Source organism: Amia ocellicauda, chromosome 7 (genome assembly GCF_036373705.1).
Source record: "Amia ocellicauda isolate fAmiCal2 chromosome 7, fAmiCal2.hap1, whole genome shotgun sequence".
NCBI lineage: Eukaryota > Metazoa > Chordata > Actinopteri > Amiiformes > Amiidae > Amia > Amia ocellicauda.
Window position 1 is genome coordinate 30,559,012 of NC_089856.1, and position 19,488 is coordinate 30,578,499.

The window sequence follows — 19,488 nt, forward strand, 5'->3', positions numbered from 1 at the left end:
TGTAGTAAAGAAAAGTTTTATTTCATTTTTGGGAATGGTGACACTACAAAGGGCTGTTTTTCTATATAATTAGAAACTTAAACATTCAACACAACTGAAATGCTATATAAATTAAGGGGGATAGTTAAAATCTGCACAGCTCCCCAGAACAATATGATTTGAATGCTTAATGATGGTAAAACAAATATTGAATTCCTTCTATTACAGTTTCCACTCGGTGGCAGTATTGGCCTTTTTTTTCTACTTCAGCCTGAGAATTTCAAACTGAAATCTTTTGTTTTTAATATATAGTCAGAGGATACATTTTTATTTTAGACCTAGTTATCATTAATAATGTTTAGTCTTAAAGTGGGTTTTTAGTTTTATATTTTAGTTACATTAAAGGGTGTCATTGTCATAGAGCTGCTGCTATAACAGCATGCACAGTAAATCCTTATTTATTTTATTCTGTTATTATATTGCGTTCAAATATGAATACATACAAAACAATGCAGATACTGAAATTAATGTCAGAATACTGTATAAACCATATTATTATCATTATGATGAATACAACAGCCGGCTGTGCGGACATGAGGTAGCCGCAGTGCATTGTGGGACGCCGGAGGACTTTACCTCAGTGCATTCTGGGCTCCGCCTGAGAGAAGCTGGCGGCTCGTTTTCACTCCGGAATTTGTGGAATTTGCAGTTTAATATAAAGAAAACTCGCATTTCAGTCGCTCCTGCGTGTTCCCTGCAATTCACACCGCATCTCCCATCCGTCGGTAAGTGCTATTATAGAAACCTGTACTGACATGCGTTTCATTTGGGTTGTTTTGGTCTCTTTTCATCTCTTTTCCTGTCGGGCATCGTCCGTTTGGGTCGTTTCCCAGAACGAGTCCTACAGCATCATGAGCATCAATCCCGGAATTTGAGTTAAGCGACTGGGTTTGTGTTCCCAGATCCCAAAAACCCAGATCAGACCATCTACGCAAATCAAATGCGATATAGCGAAGTAAATACTTGACTGAGAAATCCGTGACGTACCCTTAAAAAGAGTAACGGAATGACACCCATTGGTGCAGATGAATGAAATGCAATGCAATGTGATGTTCAAATATGAAATGTAATCTACCTCCTTTCGTTTTTTTGTGTAGTAATTTTTTTTTACGTAAACGTGATGTCATGGGAATTTATTTGTAATAAATGGGAGTCAAGCAAAAACACTTCTAGCAATGGTAAAGAACCAGCTGCAAGCAATTGTATTTTATATTTTTGTGTTTCAGCAACCCTTATCAACAGGAAATGCCACGAGTTCAGTTTTTTTCTTGACCATTGTTAAACTAGTTCAGTTTTGTGTGCGGTTACGTTTTGATTACAATGATACAGGCGAGATCACATTGTTTCTTATTGTGTAGACGCTGTTATCGCCCCCGTTTTCTCAAGCCCCTTTCTCATTTGTACATATCCAAATACATGTCCCTTCTAGTTATATAAAACGTGAAAGGTCTTGGCTGGTAGTTTTTTAAAAGTAAATTCTCCCATTTGAAATGTTTAAAAGTCATTGACTGCTTTTACAGAATTAGTATAGCATATTAAATGCGCTTGATTTCCTGAGCAGCACACACTGAATTACATAATTAATCCAGGTATGTTTGCTTTAATTGCTATTCACCCCTGTTAAAAGGGATTCAGTATCTGGCCTGTGATTTTAACAGTAATTTGTTACATGAAAAGCATAATGAATTACCTTCCTCTGCTGGAGGCACCAGAAGTCTCCTCTTTATAATTGAGTCATTCAGGAAACTGGACTGCATCACTTTATTTTTTTTGATTTTTTATTGTAATAACCTGTTCCCGAATGCACAATTCGTGCGTTTCATTTTTTAATAGGATAGGTACAGGTGGTGATCATGGAAGAGCTGCTTGCAGTCTCTCTGCACATTTAATTAAGTATACTGATAGTCTCCTCATACACCACCCATGTATGATTTGTTACTAACATTATGATAATTTAGATAATGTCTGTTTAATGAATTAAAGTACATCTTAGAATCAAGTCAAAACTATTGCTAACTCAGTCCCTCACCGTATATCAGGGTGCTGTGTCACTGTAGTGCTGCCTGTGTATATGTGCCTAATACTTGAGTTGTGTGCCTTCACACTTGTATCAGTCTTTCTGAAGGCTTCATGTGCAACACAACAGAGAATAGTGTGTGCAATTCCAATTAAAGGAATGTCAAAAGAATGCTTTTATATAAAACGCACTCATTTGGTTGAGGGGGGAAATCGTTCGAACTTTATTAGTAAATGCAAAAGATCAGCCCTGTACTGGATCTCAGCTGAAAAGTGAGAGGAGTGCTTGTTGATACTGTTTTGAAAAATCTATATTACTCTGCATTCTCTCTTACCATCTCCCTTTACCGGCTTCAGTGCTCAGGACTCACATTCAAGTCAGTGTTGGGCTTCCCTGTAAGCACTGAAGTCTTGTGACAAACAGACTGCTGAATACAAAGCTCTTTTCATAGAGCTGAAAGATACTGACACTCCTCTCCCAATGCAGCGCAGAACAGCGTCCTGCAAGTTTCTGGTCTAAAAAATATTGAATTTGAACTTGTTTGTACTTTATATGGGCATCATAAAGGAGCCACCTCCAAACAAAAGAAGCATCAAGCATTGCCAATATAGGTGAATGAACACTTGTGTGAAGGTTTAAATGGATGAATGCAAAGCTGAACAACTCGCAATATGGTATGAGCAATTTGTTTCTTTAGTTCTGATGCATAAATACAGATAGGTACTGTAAATCAAATTTTGATTTCAATGGGGGTAACAATGGTGAACTGTGTAAAACAATAGGTATTGTTCAGTTCTTCTATTTCTCTGTCCCCTTCACTAGTGTTTATGTTGCAGTTAAGGGGTGAAATGTACCCAGAGACGCACTAGATTGCTATTAATCCAAATATTATTTTTTTTTAAGAATCCTACTGTAAATCACTACTTTGATTTGTAGTTTTTGTTGAACACTATGAAAAAGTGCTTCCTTTTTCAGTCCTGAACCTTCTTGATGTCCTCTTATTTAATTTAATTTAATTTTATTTTATTTTATTTGATTATTATATACATCTCTTTAATTCTTTGGCCAGCTTAGCTTTGGTGACCCCAGGTCAACTTGGAAGTAGAGTGTCTTATCAGGTTGAAAATCATACTATAGCTAAAGACATTATTCAAATATATACACAGAGAATGGGAATAAGGGAAGTTGTTAAAAGGGCTGAAGAGAGACAATAGTCTCTTTTGATTTTCAGTGCTATCTGGTTTCAGAGGATTGTAAGTGCTGTTCAGTTCTGGTGCAGTTCCTCAGCTTCAAAGGGCAGACTTGGTGTTGTGTGGTGATCTTGCTTTTTATATTTTTCGGCGGTCTGATTAGTCATTTGGAAAGCAGAGAAGAGGCAGTGTAGGAGCCAGGCTAATTTCCTGCTATAACAGGCTGTCCTCAAACAGGCTGACAGTTGGACTTCTGAATTGGAATAGTTATTTAAACATCACCCTTTTCTACTGCAGGTTTCATAACAGTTAAATCACCATTTTATTATATTAAACAAATGTTCTGTTTTGTTTTTTCTTATAACACTTCTGTGGTACTATTGATAGTTGTTGCACTGAACAAAACCAATTATAGAATATTGTACTTGTCTTTTAAAATTGGGTTGATTTCATGTCTGTAGAATCAGTTATCAATCTTTGAAATGAACAGCCCCAGTTAATCTATGATAACTTCTCTCGGTCTCTGGCAGGTTAAAGCTCAACCAAGCACTCACGATGTCCCAGGCTGAGAAATTGAAGGTAGGTGTCTGTGTTTGTTTGGTCACACATTGGAATTACTGGGATTTCAGTGTCTGAATCCTTTTTGTCATACAACTCACATGTTGAGAAGGTCAGGGAATTTATGCATTTCTCTACATTGCTGAAGATTGAATTTAACACATAGGAGTCATATTTTTTTCCTTAATTTTCTTATTTTCTGTAAGCTACTAGTTTGCTGTCAAGAAAGCAGATGATCTACAAAATAAACTGATTGGTTAATACAAATATTGCAAATGACAGTCTCCACAGAGAGAGTGAAACGGTTATGGTTGAACACACTCAAAATGGCATACAGAAAGGCAATGATGTAGAAAATACAGATTGTTTTAATTGCTTATATAATGTTGCACTGCTGTGTGTCAGTAATGCTTTCTTTGAAGACTTCAAGCTGTTTTGCTTCTGATGTTAGCTTTGCTGTGTATACAATCCCAGCATAGCCCTCTAAATTGACCTGGTGCTGACCTCAGTGTGCCTTGATAAGGAAGGGGGGGTGATGTAAAGGCTCACTCTGCGCTGCTGTGATTATCGATCATCTGGTCTGCACTCAAGCACTGCTGGTCTGTCAGTCTTTAGTTCAGTTATTCACTTTCTCGCACAATAACAGGATTTGCAGCCTACATGTTAAATATGCTTTCTTGCAAATGGTTTATTCTGAATTCCACCTGGAAACCCCCCCCCCCCCCATTTCATTTATAGCCCCATTCACACTGAAATGCCGCCAAATTGCAGGCAAATTGCCAGCAATGTTTGTTGTTGCATTTACAAACTATGACCCTACGTTTTGAGTTTTCCCTGATGCTGCAGGCTCTGTGACATCACTTGAAGTCTTTTTGTTACATTCATGGTCACCAAAATGCAAATGGAAAACAACTTCTTAGGCAGAGGAAGAAAGTTTTTTTTTTTTTTTTTTTTAACCTAAAACCAAAACCAGCTTGAATTTTCACCAGTTGTTAAAGCATTTCCCACACAATATATCCGTTGAGCTTGTTGCAAGCTGGGGCACGGATAAGTGTGAAATAATAATAATGAGACCTGTCTTATAGCAGATGTTTAGATAAATAAACATGTAGTTTTCTAAATTTGCAAGACAAAACAAGATAAAATGTTACGAGCGAATGCCAGATCTGTGTTTATAGGGTGTATGTTACTGATGCTTTTTGTGGCTTTTCTCTTTCCACTCTACAGCAAGGCCAGTTCACCAATCCAGAGACCCCAGGCTATGTGGGTTTTGCCAATCTACCTAACCAGGTCCACCGCAAATCTGTCAAAAAGGGATTTGAATTTACTCTCATGGTAGTGGGTAAGTGTGCCTCCCAGATGAGCCTAGTTTCTCATCTTGGCATATTTTGTAAACTAAGGCCTCCTGTACAATTTCCAGTAACTGGGAATATTACAATCAAAAAACTACAGGAAATAAATTGACTGGACACACACACACACACACACATTATTTTCTGGTGTAAGGTTGTGTTATGAAATTCAGCATAGGTCATTTGCTTGTGAAGCATTTGTTATTTCTGCTGAGATTTCCGGCTACAGTCATTTGCAGTGTCCACTGAAAATGCTCAGGAAAATGGGCTCCATTCCCAGGAGTCTTGAGACCAACAAACACAGCGAGGGGGGGAGGTGCACTCAGAATGTAGTCATGCTATAGAATTGTATCCCTCTGCCTTAACTAAATCGCTGTGGAATCTGCAGGCTTCTCAAGAAACCATTTTGAGTCTGGCCTCCCCTCCGCTGTCACACATTTAAACGGGCATGAGCATAGTTCAAGAAAAACACAACATTATACATCATCACATCACATTCTTTTGAGTCTTTTTTTAAGTAAATCTGAAATTGACTACATTTCAAGTTGATGACTTGCATTTGTGCAGGGAAGGTGTCCCCCAGGCTGTAGTCTGTCTGGTGCCACTCCCAATGACCTAAAAAAGACTTTACTCTACATGCTAATGGTGGAATCACCTCATCCTGGCCTTTTGGCAGCACTGCTGAGATACAGACGGATGGAAGCTTCGAGCACACACCCCACGCTCTCTAGCTTCTCCACAACTTTGCTTATCCTTTTGAGATCTCTCACTTGTCTGTTCTTGTTAGCTGCCTTGCTCATGTCACACATTCAGCTGCAAAACTTGTGGTTCGGCAGAAAAGCTATTCTAAATTGGTAATAGAATTTGGAGGGGGAAATAGGACACTTTTAAAAATACAAATATCTGGGATGTTATGTCTTTACTGCCACATGAAGTAAACATTGATTTGTTTTGCATAGACAATCTTTTGTATGTTATTGTTAATTCTGTGTGCAGTTTACAGGATTTTCTCTCCTTCTACAGGGGAATCTGGCCTGGGAAAGTCCACCCTGATTAACAGCCTGTTCCTCACTGACCTCTACCCTGAGAGGATCATTCCTGGAGCTGCAGGTGAAAACTCTTATTTTGTTTGTATTCAAGATGCTCTTTGTGTAATATCCTGTTCTTTTTTCTGACCAGCTTTGATGCATACATCAGTACCAGAAAAAGGAAGCTGTTGGTTTCTTCCTGTTATTTTATTTGTTTTATCTTCTTTTGTTGTGCACACAGAAATGAAATCAGCAGAGAAAATCAACAACTAACTGTTAATCCAAATATAGGTAGCAGTAGACCAAACCCTGATCTCTTTCACATTGAACATATTGAAAGTGTGTCCCGTCTTCAAAAATATCACCAGTTACCCGTGTGGTTAGATGTCTTTGACCAAAAAAAAAAAAAGAATGTGGTGAGGACATCACATGACCTCTTCACTTTGCAAAGAAGGGCATATGAGAGGAACATCCCTGCACTGCTTGTCCAATGATTAGAACTTAGTGCATCTCTTCACAGGCATGTGCTTTTAAGTAAAATCAAATTAATCTCAAGTGATTTAAAAGTGCATTTACTGTCAAGGTAACCAACCTTACAGAACAGCTCAAGGTAGACCCCGAAAAGTCAGCGCTGGATCTCTTGACTTAGCTTTGCGTCTCCCCTTCAGAAAAGATCGAGCGCACGGTGCAGATCGAGGCCTCCACAGTGGAGATAGAGGAGCGAGGGGTGAAGCTCAGACTCACTGTGGTGGACACCCCAGGATATGGAGATGCCATCAACAGCCAGGACTGGTAATACATTCTCAAAGCTATTCCTTTGTTGCTGTTTTTTGTGTGCATTTTCCACTACCTTCTTTTGTTCCTCACATGGCACCTAGTGTTGCAGGCATGTTTTACTTTTTGTTGAGGGGTCATATTTGTACAGTGAGGGGAAAAAATATTTGATCCCCTGCTGATTTTGTACGTTTGCCCACTGACAAAGAAATGATCAGTCTATAATTTTAATGGTAGGTGTATTTTAACAGTGAGAGACAGGATAACAACAAAACAATCCAGAAAAACGCATTTCAAAAAAGTTATAAATTGATTTGCATATTAATGAGGGAAATAAGTATTTGATCCCTTTGACTTAGTACTTGGTGGCAAAACCCTTGTTGGCAATCACAGAGGTCAGACGTTTCTTGTAGTTGGCCACCAGGTTTGCACACATCTCAGGAGGGATTTTGTCCCACTCCTCTTTGCAGATCCTCTCCAAGTCATTAAGGTTTCGAGGCTGACGTATGGCAACTCGAACCTTCAGCTCCCTCCACAGATTTTCTATGGGATTAAGGTCTGGAGACTGGCTAGGCCATTCCAGGACCTTAATGAGCTTCTTCTTGAGCCACTCCTTTGTTGCCTTGGCTGTGTGTTTTGGGTCATTGTCATGCTGGAATACCCATCCACGACCCATTTTCAGTGCCCTGGCTGAGGGAAGGAGGTTCTCACCCAAGATTTGACGGTACATGGCCCCGTCCATCGTCCCTTTGATGCGGTGCAGTTGTCCTGTCCCCCAAACACCCCCAAAGCATAATGTTTCCACCTCCATGTTTGACGGTGGGGATGGTGTTCTTGGGGTCATAGGCAGCATTCCTCCTCCTCCTCCAAACACGGCGAGTTGAGTTGATGCCAAAGAGCTCGATTTTGGTCTCATCTGACCACAACACTTTCACCCAGTTCTCCTCTGAATCATTCAGATGTTGGCAAACTTCAGATGGGCCTGTACATGTTCTTTCTTGAGCAGTGGGGCCTTGCGGGCGCTGCAGGATTTCAGTCCTTCACGGCATAGTGTGTTACCAATTGTTTTCTTGGTGACTATGGTCCCAGCTGCCTTGAGATCATTAACAAGATCCTCCCGTGTAGTTCTGGGCTGATTCCTCACCATTCTCATGATCATTGAAACTCCACGAGGTGAGATCTTGCATGGAGCCCCAGACCGAGGGAGACTGACAGTTATTTTGTGTTTCTTCCATTTGCGAATAATCGCACCAACTGTTGTCACCTTCTCACCAAGCTGCTTGGTGATGGTCTTGTAGCCCATTCCAGCCTTGTGTAGGTCTACAATCTTGTCCCTGACATCCTTGGACAGCTCTTTGGTCTTGGCCATGGTGGAGAGTTTGGAATCTGATTGATTGCTTCTGTGGACAGGTGTCTTTTATACAGGTAACGAGCTGAGATTAGGAGCACTCCCTTTAAGAGAGTGCTCCTAATCTCAGCTCGTTACCTGTATAAAAGACACCTGGGAGCCAGAAATCTTGCTGATTGATAGGGGATCAAATACTTATTTCCCTCATTAACATGCAAATCAATTTATAACTTTTTTTAAATGTGTTTTTCTGGATTTTTTTTGTTATTCTGTCTCACTGTTAAAATACACCTACCATTACAATTATAGACTGATCATTTCTTTGTCAGTGGGCAAACGTACAAAATCAGCAGGGGATCAAATACTTTTTTCCCTCACTGTACAAGCACTTGAAACCGTTACAATTCTGAGATAACATAAAGTTTAGTTTAAAATGTTAAGATTTAAAATATTCCCTGAACCGTTCTTGGCAGTTAAGATTAAGATTCCAGTACACACTTTAATCACAGATCTAACAAATGTGTTAATCAGTGATTAGGGAAGGAACCAGAGCCCTCTCTCTCTCTCTCCTCCCAGAGTTTGTGTATGTTGGCTGCTGGGTGTGGTAGATCCAAGGTGGTACTGCAGGAAAACTCGGTGACCTCCTGTAGGCTTGTCTCTTCCTCCTGGGCCCAAAGTGCTTCCACACAGCCATCTGGGAAGCATTACTCTCAGAAAGTTGTCTGTAGCTTTCTCCGGCTCACATGCTCCCTCTGCTAATCCAGCCCTATTTGATGTGCTCGGAATGCAAGCAGCCTCTAAGAATACAGGAAACATCTGGAATAGTGGAAGGATGAGCATTCTAGTGAGAAGCTGCCATTTGAACATTTTCTGTGTAGGTCTTTCGCTTCTGCTGACGTTGCTGGGCAGAAAACCTAGCCTCTTAAAAGGAAACCAGTGGACGGGAAGGATCCAGCTGCTAATAGTTAAGATGATTGTTTCTATAAATAAACTCAAAATGGTCACCAGCCTTTTTGAGAGTTCTGTCCTTATGCCTTGCAAATACCCTGGAGTCTGAATCTGGTCACAATGTTTTTGGGCCCTGTTCTAATGAGGGCTCAGGAGAGAATTAATCCCTTGCCACACGTGACTGACAAGAACAAACGCACAGCTGACTTTGTGACATGTTTGTCTCTCTTTTGTAGCTTCAGCACCATCATAGCCTACATCGACGACCAGTTTGAGCGGTACCTTCACGACGAGAGCGGCTTGAACCGCAGGCACATCGTGGACAACCGAGTGCACTGCTGCTTCTACTTCATCTCTCCTCTGGGCCATGGGTAAGCAGCTCTAACTCTGCTTTCATTAACCGGCTCCTCCACCCCCAGGCTATGCTTTCAAAGACATCCCATGCCAACTCCCTTTCATGTTTTTTAACTTTTTGGTTCACAGCCTGAAGCCTCTGGATGTTCAGTTCATGAAGGCCATTCATAACAAAGTCAACGTGGTGCCTGTCATCGCCAAGGCCGACACACTCACATTGAAGGAGCGCGAGAGACTGAAGCGCAGGGTAGGAGAGTGGAGCTACCTTTGCCTGAATTCTGATGAACTGTCATAGAGATCATGTTTGTAGAGATCTTTCATGTTTGGCGAGTTCATGACACCGCAGAGCACATCCTGTCTTTGGCTGGCTGCGAGTTTTACTTAAGCCCATTGCTTTACTGTTGGAAAATGTCAATGCTGATGTAATGAAGTGGTGCTGTCCTTTTGTGTGCTAGATTTTGGATGAGATCGACGAACACGGCATCAAGATCTACCACCTCCCTGATGCCGAGTCAGATGAGGATGAGGATTTCAAAGAACAGACCCGAATTCTCAAGGTACATCAGGAAAAGGACCAGGCCTCCAATGAAAGCTCTTGTCTCTTACAATTACCTGGTTTATTACAGAACTGGAACATCTGGTATTTTGTAATGACTTAATTTCACAAGGTATATTATAGCCTCCTTTAAAATAAATGAATATATCAATTTAAACTGAAAGAACAATGTTTTACTGTCAGTTAATGCATTGAAATTAGAGCTTCCAAAAGTAGCTAATCTGGTAGAAGCCTCTTCCCAGAATTTAAAGGTCAATGATTTACTGCAGCTGGCAGAGAGCTGCTAGAATTGGGTTTGATACAGTTGGCAGGGAGACCTTTCTCTGACCCCTGGATTAAGAGACTGACAGGGCAGTCTCAGGGACAAGCTGTGCCTGCTCTACAGATGGCACTCAGCTTCCTTTCCAGCTTGTGTCCTTTGCAGTTGGATGAGCACAATCATTTATACTTCTTTAATTGTCTTGTGTATACCACCTCTATAAAGTATGGAAAGTATTTTGGAAATAAATGGCAGGAGTGGCTAGATAGTAGTGTAGTCATGATAGAAGAATTTTGACCAATACCGGGTTTAGTATCACAATATTCAATATCGAAATGATACTCCATATCAAAACAATACCATGAACAAAACAATAAACTTATTAGCCAAAGTCACAGAATAACCACTGGGCTTTATTTTTCAAATGCTGAACAATATGCTGATAAATGAGTAGAAAAACCAAAATAACTTACTAGAAAACTACAACACCAAATTAAATAACAATGTAATAATTTTCTCACAAGCAGCTAATTTGTTACAGGACAGCAGCACAGTTTTTCAAGTAATTACACATTATTGTAATTGAATAATGTTTGCATAATGGCGAAACTTTTTGGGCTAATGCTGAATCATTACAGAAAACTGTCACTCCTTCCTCCTCTTGCCCAATACAAATTAAATGTTGTAAATACTTTGTAGTGGAAAGATTATTTGTTTTGTTGTGGTTAAAAGAAGACCTCCTGTCTGAAGCTCAGTATTTGTTTTGTGGGTTTGTTTTTTGGTTTGTGCTTTTATTTTGTGCGAGTCTTGAATTGCACTCTGCCCCTACAAGGAATCGTGTATTTTTCTTCCATGTGGTTGTTCTATCACTATGCCTATTGCTGAGTGAGTCTGAAAATGCTTATACTATCCATCTATCTTTCTAGTAATTTTATTGTTTTCAATATATATTTTTTAATGGTAATCTTTTAAATACACAATAATTGTATTATAATCTGCACTTATACTGAAACACTATACACTAAATGTTTGCAATATTAATACATGGAGAAAAGTTAAGCACATGAAGACAACTCACTCACGGATTTGGCGATTTTCTTAGATCTTGATTCTCTCAATCATGATGACATGAGACACATTTGAAAGAAGTATCATACATTACACAAATTCTCGTATCGAACAGGTGGGGGGGCGGTTGTATTTAAATTTTCAGTGTATCTTGCAGCACTACTGGCTGTTGGCTCACTCAAAGCAATGTCAGGTTGAAGTGTTAATGCTCAATTAATTTAAATCTGATAACGTCTGAAAACCATCTTCTGTCAGTATTGAATGTGGATGTCATGCCCCTCTTTCCCACCCAGACCAGCATCCCGTTTGCCGTGGTGGGGTCAAACCAGCAGATTGAGGCGAAGGGGAAGAAAGTGCGTGGAAGGCTGTACCCCTGGGGAGTTGTGGAGGTGGAGAACCCTGAACACAATGACTTTCTCAAGCTGCGCACCATGCTCATGTGAGTTAGGGCAAGGGATAACCTCACTGGTAGGCAGCAGGGGCTCCAGTTAGTGCGTGGGCTACACTGCTGTCACAGAACCCCCCCGATTGATCACATGTATGTGAAACATTTAAACTATAAAGGGATTAATGGGATGGTGGAATGTTCTCTGACCACACAACTATTTTGTTTTGAGGAAATCTTCATTTTTATGTTTTTACTAGAGTCTAGAATGCCTTTGTCGGTAATGATGCTGTAATGTTTATATGAACTTGACAACGTTAAGACATCTATACAATATTATTACTCCACAGAAAGTATTACACATAATGGATCTTTTCAGAGTGTCAATGTTAATACTCTTGCTCTCTGCAAGTTACAGTGGCACTCTTAACGTGTGAATTGTTCTGATGGAAAATGTCTTTATCGAGTTGTATGGTCCACAGAATATTTTGCACTCTATTAAATGTTCCTTTGCTCGGCACTCTTCCAAAGTACAGTTACCCTTTTGAACTTAATGTTTGCATGGTGAAAACTCAACAGTGCTTTAGGAAAAACAATCAAATGGACACCCAACAGTTAGTGTTGATTCTAATGTTTGTTTTTCCAGAACCCACATGCAGGACCTACAGGAAGTGACCCAGGACCTTCACTATGAGAACTTCCGCTCAGAGCGCCTCAAACGGGGTGGCAGGTTGTCTTCACATGGTTACATTCTGCCTCTGTCTCCTGCGTACGTACCTGTCTGCCTTCCTGTCTCTCTGCACCTCCTAACCCTCTCCGGGAACACTTGTGGTGTGTTGTGAAATACTGCAATAATCTAGAACACGGGTGGAAAACTGAGAACTGGTCCAGTCTAATGGAATAGCCTCATTCATAGGTGTAGGTTTAGACACCAATGTTGAGAGAATGTTAAATTGTCCCCCTCAATAATGTATGATAGGCTCCATAGGCGTATGGGACATGTCCCACTCTAAAATTGACAGCACCCCCCCCAATTCTGAAACTAAACCTACGCCCCTAGCATCATTCCTAAGTCCACACTTTAGTACACAAGTCCTAGCACATTAACATCCCAAAGGTGTATATTCTAGGCATCAGTTTGTAAAAACTTAACTTTTTGATACTTTGTAATTGCTGAAAATTGAGATGTATCCATGATATAGGCTAAATAGTGTTTTTGGTTAATGGAGCAGATTGTTTAAAAATAGTATTGATACTCATCAATGAATCAATGTTTGGTCATTAATCTCCTCCATAATATGTTTAGTATTGGGAAGTTATAAATACATTTTAAAACATGTACTTTACTTATTAGTGTGTTTATTTTATTTATATATATTTTTATTTAGATTTTAGATCTGATCTACTCATGTACTCATCATTTCTGATGTACATCTTTCTGCAGTTCTGTACAATTTGTAGCAGTGTTATTGATGTATGAAGGTGTAAAATCCAGGTAAAGGTTTGTGAGGTTCTGAAGGTCATACAGCACTAACGTCATAATGGAATAAGTTGGACGAATGACTGCGCAGTCCCTTTATCAACAGAGCACAGGGATTGTAAAAGCTGTGTTCCCGGCCACCCCTGGCTGCGTGTGCAGACTGAGTGCCGGGGAGGGAGGAGGTACTGCTGGGAGCTCCTTTAGGGCTCCGCTTCGCTTCAATCTGTCTCCCCACTGCACTGCCACTCCTACCACACTGTTCACTCAGCTGCACCTTCCTTCACTCACTTTATTTCAGACTTCTTTATTTCTGTATGTGTCTTTCACCCTCTCAGTGGTCCTGAGAGCTTTGTGTATTAATGTTTAAGGCATCCTGCAATGATGGTTAATAGGTGCTGACCCTACTGCAGAACCAGTACTGCTTTCTGTTTAGTGCATAGTATAAGTACTTGCAACGTGTTCCCATTATGTTTGCATTAAAGGATATACAGGAGCTATTTCATAAGAACTCTTGGTATTGTATTCAGATTTAATCTGTGTAGTGGCAAAGTAATTGGAAGGCTTTGATCTACAGTTTAAAGGAATGGGTTAATATTTAGCATTTCAAACCTTTTTGTTTTAACGTATTTGATGCAATTCACACTTGTGTATAATGATCAATCACTGCTATGCCAGCAGAGGGCAGTGTTATTGCAATCTCACTCCACAAAGCTGCAGCAGTCTTGCTATATTTTAAATTGGTATCATCCTATGACTGTCTTTGGTCATAACATTGGGAAATTGTTTTAAATACAAAATGTAAGATTTGTTTCTATTGGATCCATATAAAAATAAATCTGGTACAGGGACCAATACATCGGTGAAAGAAATGCTATCATCTTGAAGATTAGAGAGCAATACACAGGGCTTATTAACAAATAAAAAAGCTAAACCTGTTATACAGCACACATTTCCTGGAATGGATGTATTGGTTACATCCTATTGATCAATTTGTAGAAGGAAAAAAAAAACTTTAAATAGCAAATGTGTACTACTTCATTGTTTAGAGGTGCTTTACCTAGCACTGGTCTTGTTTATTGCTGTAAGTAAGTCCAAGCTCTGTAGGGTGTCCTCTCAGTGAGGTTGACGAGCAGAAAACAGGCAGACTGATCTTACCTGGAGTTTTTAATGTTGCAGGAAGGGAGCAGAGCCCGTGGAGGTTGACAAGGACATGATCCTCTTGGAAAAAGAGGCAGAGGTAAACTGGCTTAATTTTACTTTTGCATGGAAAATCGCACTTGCAAGTGCAATCCCAGGCACCTGACTGACCTCCGCTCCGTTTGCCTTCTAGCTACGGCGCATGCAGGAGATGATTGCCAAGATGCAGGCCCAGATGCAGAAGCAGGGCGACGGAGAGGGGGAAGGGCACCATGTGTGAAAGAAGAGGTATGAAATGGTGGCTGACACGCACCCCATTTCACTGGCACACAGTACACATTCGGAGAGGAGAGCAATTACTAAGTTGTTTTTGTTCTTATTTTCTCCAGATCAGACCCAGGCATATCGGCTCAGCAAGAATGAGGAGAGAAGAGTCTTTTGGAGCTGCTTGCCACTTTTCCTATTGCCACTCTTGTATGCGTTTTATAAGCAATATTTGTCTTTGGTTTTTAAGTTTTTGTTTTTTTCTTTTTTATACATTTTATTATTCCAATGATTAATATGCGGAGTGTCCCAGGATTGGGCTTTTTTTTTCCCTATTTTGTTACCTGGAGTCATTTAAAAATGAAATTAAGCCAAATGCTGCTAGATTTTACAATGACTTACCCCATCTCCCCTGCTGACCACCTCTTTACTGCCTACTTTATGCTTCCCAGCACAGATTTGTTTGCAGAAAGATGCCTTGCTGGTTACTGGGACTTCAGCTATCTCTGAGCCTTTGCAGCAAGGAGGCCATTTCTTGAGGCTTTTCCAAAGGGAACAGCCATAGTTTGCTGTCCTATAGATCTATAGCCAGGGTGAGACACTGGCAGTATAGCTATCAAGGACAGTGTAGAAGGATTTATGCCCATGTACCTTTTTTTTTTTTTTTTTTTTTTTTCTTCTCCCTCTTCCCCCCCTTTCTCTCCTCTTTCCATTTAACTGGGCACTCACTGACAGCCCAGTTTTCCTCAAAAAAGAAATGCTCAGAATAACACCACGTTTCAGTGTTTTGTTTTCTTGGAGGTTTTTTGTTCATATCAGTAATGTGAGTTATTGCTTAATGGGCATTTGTTACTATTTTCTATTTGTGCATTGCTGTACTCTGTAGGTGTCTGGTATGTTTGGAATTAGTACATTAGTGAAAAATGTCTGTCTGGTTCAAGAAGTCTCTTAGGCTCAGTCTCACACTAAATGCTGTTGTGGCAATGTGGAGATTACTGTCCAGAACTGTATTGGTCTGAGATGTAAAGGTAAATGGGGTTTGGGGGTAGATACCTAGAGCCACAGGTTGATTTATGTTTTGAGTAATATTATTCTCTTACATTTGCATTCCATACGCAGACTATTTAGTTATGAGTTACTTACAGAAGAGCAATACTGACGAAAATGACCTGGGGAAATGAATAGAGCCATTCCACACCATTTTCTCGCTATCAAAGGCATTTTGTCATTCGTTTTACAATAATGACGAGTACAAAAATCCCCCCACATAGAAGTTCCTTCCTTGCTTTAGGTTCTTGACCAATTATTAAAAGGAGGATTTAATGAAGACCAGGTCTTCTTTGTTTAGTTTCTTTTGTAAGGTATTTGTTATCATTCGTACATCTTGGAAAGCTGTTAAATTAGCTAGTAGTACAGAGGCACTTTAAATACAGATATCACGTGGCAATGTGGAGCCACACACTTTGGATAAAATGGCATTATCTTGGAATTGGTATATATACAAGAGCAGTGGGGACCAAAGGCTGTTAAAGATTTTGTAGAACCTAGAGGACCTAATAAAATGCAGCTATATAATAACAGTATTTCATAAAAGGATTTGAATGACAAAACTATTGATTTGGAGATGTTAGAGTGTGTATCAGCACACCACTCCTCAAACAGAGCTTTAACATGTTGTAACAATGCTTTACAGACTTTAAGGAATTCTGTATTATATGTGATGCAACAGCAGCAATGCAAGAAAAAATATATTTAAAACCATTCATTCTATTATCCTTGCATATCTTTTCACTTAACTACTAAATATATATACACACACATCTGATTTTAAAATATATACATATATAAAGGAGTCCTATCCATTATAGTGAACACACTCCAAAGTTTATTTTTTATTTTGTATGTGTATTCATAGCTCTGGAAATACAATGGATCATATTAATGCCAGTTAGGACTTAAGACTGCATTAGCAGCAAATATATTGCCTCTGTAGACACTTTAGCAGTGGAGTGAAACCCAAGGGTTTGCCTTGGGCATTTTCTGATTAATGATAAATTGTGTATGGGTGCTTTTATAGCCAGAAAATTAAATCCACTAGTCTTAACCATTGCTCTGAAAAACGTCTGCCTTCCCTCTCATATTCTCTCTGCATCTTTTTCAGTCTGTTTGCTGCTGTGTAGGCTTACTGATGTGCAGGTTCATTGAATAAAATGCCAAAAGAAATTTTTTTAGGCCATTCTAAAGAAGAATGATTAAATGTTATGTTGAACACTGAAAGGGGCGTGCGGAGATAATGTTCTCCTGAGTGTATACCCCATTATTAAGGCACAGCTGTTCTACCCAGATGTGCACACTGGTTTGCTTTAAATTGCTGTTTTACAGTGGTTGTGATTTGTGCCCCACACTCTGTGTCAACGGAGGAGCTGTTGCTATCCCCAGTGTCCGTGCGCGTTTGCACCTCGTGAAAAGCTAAGCAGAGCTCCCCGTTGACTTATGTTGTTGCTTTTTTATTTTATTATTTTTTATGGTTTCAAAGCAGACTGTTAATTGAGCTGTGAGTTTGTTTTATTGTGGTTCCAGTCTCCATCAAGGCAATGATCTAGATCACTCATTTAACATTTAACTTCACCTTCCAGCTGGGCCCCCCTCCCATCAAATCGGCATCACCAACAGAATGAGACGAGAGTTCTAATTGTCGCCAAGTAGCCTAAGACAGGAGACTTAAAAATAATATATATATACATCAAAATTTGTATGTAGATCAATGAAACTGCAACCAAAATCAAACTAATTCAGGCTTGGTTCACGCTGAAATAACTGAAGGATTGATCGTTGCCTGTTTGTTTTTCTATGTATTCAGTACTGCCAAACCAGTCTACAAGTTGTGTATTTTCCCTGTTATTCCTGAATGATTTGGCCCAGTGTCCCCAGTGATATTCTACATATTCATTTATTTTTTTTAATGACACTTTTAACAGCTCTAAGCTGCTTTGTACAACTGAATAGCCACTGAGGAAGACTGTAAAAGGGGTACAACAGTCTTACCCAGACCTTTTATATTGAAGCGGCAAACATTCCAATGTGTCCTATCTAACAATTTACTGAACTAGAAAACGTATTGAATACTGCCTTGTAATAAAGTTTCTATTAAACCCACATTTGTTTTTGGTTTGTTCCTTTTCTGAATGAACAGTTCCCATGTCTGGGACTGTTGTATTTCTAGGAGGTTGGTGTGACACTTAGATTATTGCAAAGTGTAGCCTAGCCAGCCATACTATCAAAACAGATTAAATCCTAACTTGGCCACTAGTGCATTCTGACTTCCCAGTTTCAGTGTATCTGATAGAAAAGGGAATAGGGTGGTGGTATCTCATTCTTGATTGTATTAGTACAAAAACTATAGGAACTACCTGCACTGCATTAGTGTCACTTCTGAAGTTTGACGTGAGTTCAATACTTCCACACGTTTCTTCTATGCAATTTAAGTTAACTGAAAAAAGTTTTTGCCCTTGATGTCCAGTAAATACGTTTTTAAAAAGATGTACTGGAGTTAGTAAAGTATTTCTGAGTTTGTGGTTTAGAGTTCAGTCCACCTCTGCTGATGGTTTACTGGAGTGCTGAACAATGGCGATGCCGAGTCCTGTCAGCAGAAGCGGCTGCCTCGCTGTCTTGTGGTCTGCGTGTTTTGAAAACATTGTATGATGGTAAAGCTGAGACGCCTGCAGCAACATAATCTGAAATGAAAACACCCTGCCTCCCTCGGAGTTGTTTTCGGTCTTTTATGTCCCTCTCTTAATCTGTTGTGATATGCCCACTTGACTTGTTGCCAACATACCTTAATAGCGAACTTCATACTTGCTAACCACACCACAAATGACAATCTGAAAACAGCCTAATTTAGCTGGAGGTGTTTGGTTGTATTTTGTGTAGGCTACAACAGTATTTTCTTGTATTAGTTGGCATTCAGACTATTTTCTATGGTTATTTTCGATAAGTGCTTGGTGATTGAATGTAGTGGGTAAGTGTAAAGGAGATCTTTGTGTGATCCAAAATAAATAAAACATACCAAAGTAGAACCATCAGTTCATCTTCATGTCACTGTTTGTAATGAAAAATATCTCTGCATAAGAGAACCACATTATTTTTTTTCTTTTAGAAACCTTATATAAGTATTTAAATGCTACAATAACGTGCAAATCAGAAACAGATTGGCTGGTCTTTGAAATGCTTGAGCTGGAGCCATTGATGAGCCATTGTCATGAGCAGAGCAGTTGATGACTCCCATCAGATCCTTATCCGTGTCCTAGGGACCCACTCCAAACTACACAAGCAGCTGTGAATATACCAATGACTGGCTCTGATTCACCTCAATTTTGGTCCACATGGGCCTGCTGGCTCTAGCACTGAAGACCCCAGGGTATAGATAATCTGTGGTACAGAATGGATTGAAACATGTTTTAAATTAATGAGATAAAAATAAAATAGATAAATGTTTTTTTTCCAGTTGGAGAGCCTGGGCTCGAGTCAGCTGATTGTCTACTGATAAGGCTCTCTTCTGCTTACCTGATAATGTCCCTCCAGCACAGGGAACAGTTCAGACATGTTCACAGTTAATCATCACCTTAAATTAGGCACAGATTCCATCCAGACATCAATTTTCAAAAACATACTCTGTCACATCCAGCTAGGTTACAAAATACAGACTTTGAAGGACAGCTGCCTTTAATCATC

General features: G+C 39.7%; 1 protein-coding gene across 2 annotated transcripts; it reads left to right on the forward strand.

The window, feature by feature from the left end:
• The first annotated feature begins 617 nt into the window (after nt 1-617).
• Nucleotides 618-17,913, forward strand: septin2 (septin 2). Of its 2 annotated transcripts, none has more exons than XM_066709111.1 (13): nt 618-764; nt 3,777-3,825; nt 5,032-5,146; nt 6,180-6,266; nt 6,853-6,976; nt 9,491-9,625; nt 9,738-9,855; nt 10,064-10,165; nt 11,785-11,930; nt 12,523-12,645; nt 14,533-14,593; nt 14,687-14,781; nt 14,883-17,913. In XM_066709111.1, the coding sequence occupies exons 2-12, from the start codon at nt 3,802-3,804 to the stop codon at nt 14,771-14,773; spliced, it is 1,122 nt and encodes a 373-aa protein (XP_066565208.1). In that variant the 5' UTR covers nt 618-764; nt 3,777-3,801; the 3' UTR covers nt 14,774-14,781; nt 14,883-17,913. The 2 variants fall into 2 exon arrangements, with proteins under 2 accessions (XP_066565208.1, XP_066565209.1); XM_066709112.1 differs by having other exon boundaries at nt 12,523-12,606.
• Nucleotides 17,914-19,488: the final 1,575 nt, after the last annotated feature.

Bases quoted from the DNA above. Each gene is read 5' to 3' on its own strand.
- septin2 (XM_066709111.1), top strand. From the start codon at position 3,802: ATGTCCCAGGCTGAGAAATTGAAG. The intron at 5,147-6,179 runs GTAAGTGTGCCT...CTCCTTCTACAG, and splicing joins ATTTACTCTCATGGTAGTGG to GGGAATCTGGCCTGGGAAAG. The intron at 6,977-9,490 runs GTAATACATTCT...TCTCTTTTGTAG, and splicing joins GCCATCAACAGCCAGGACTG to CTTCAGCACCATCATAGCCT.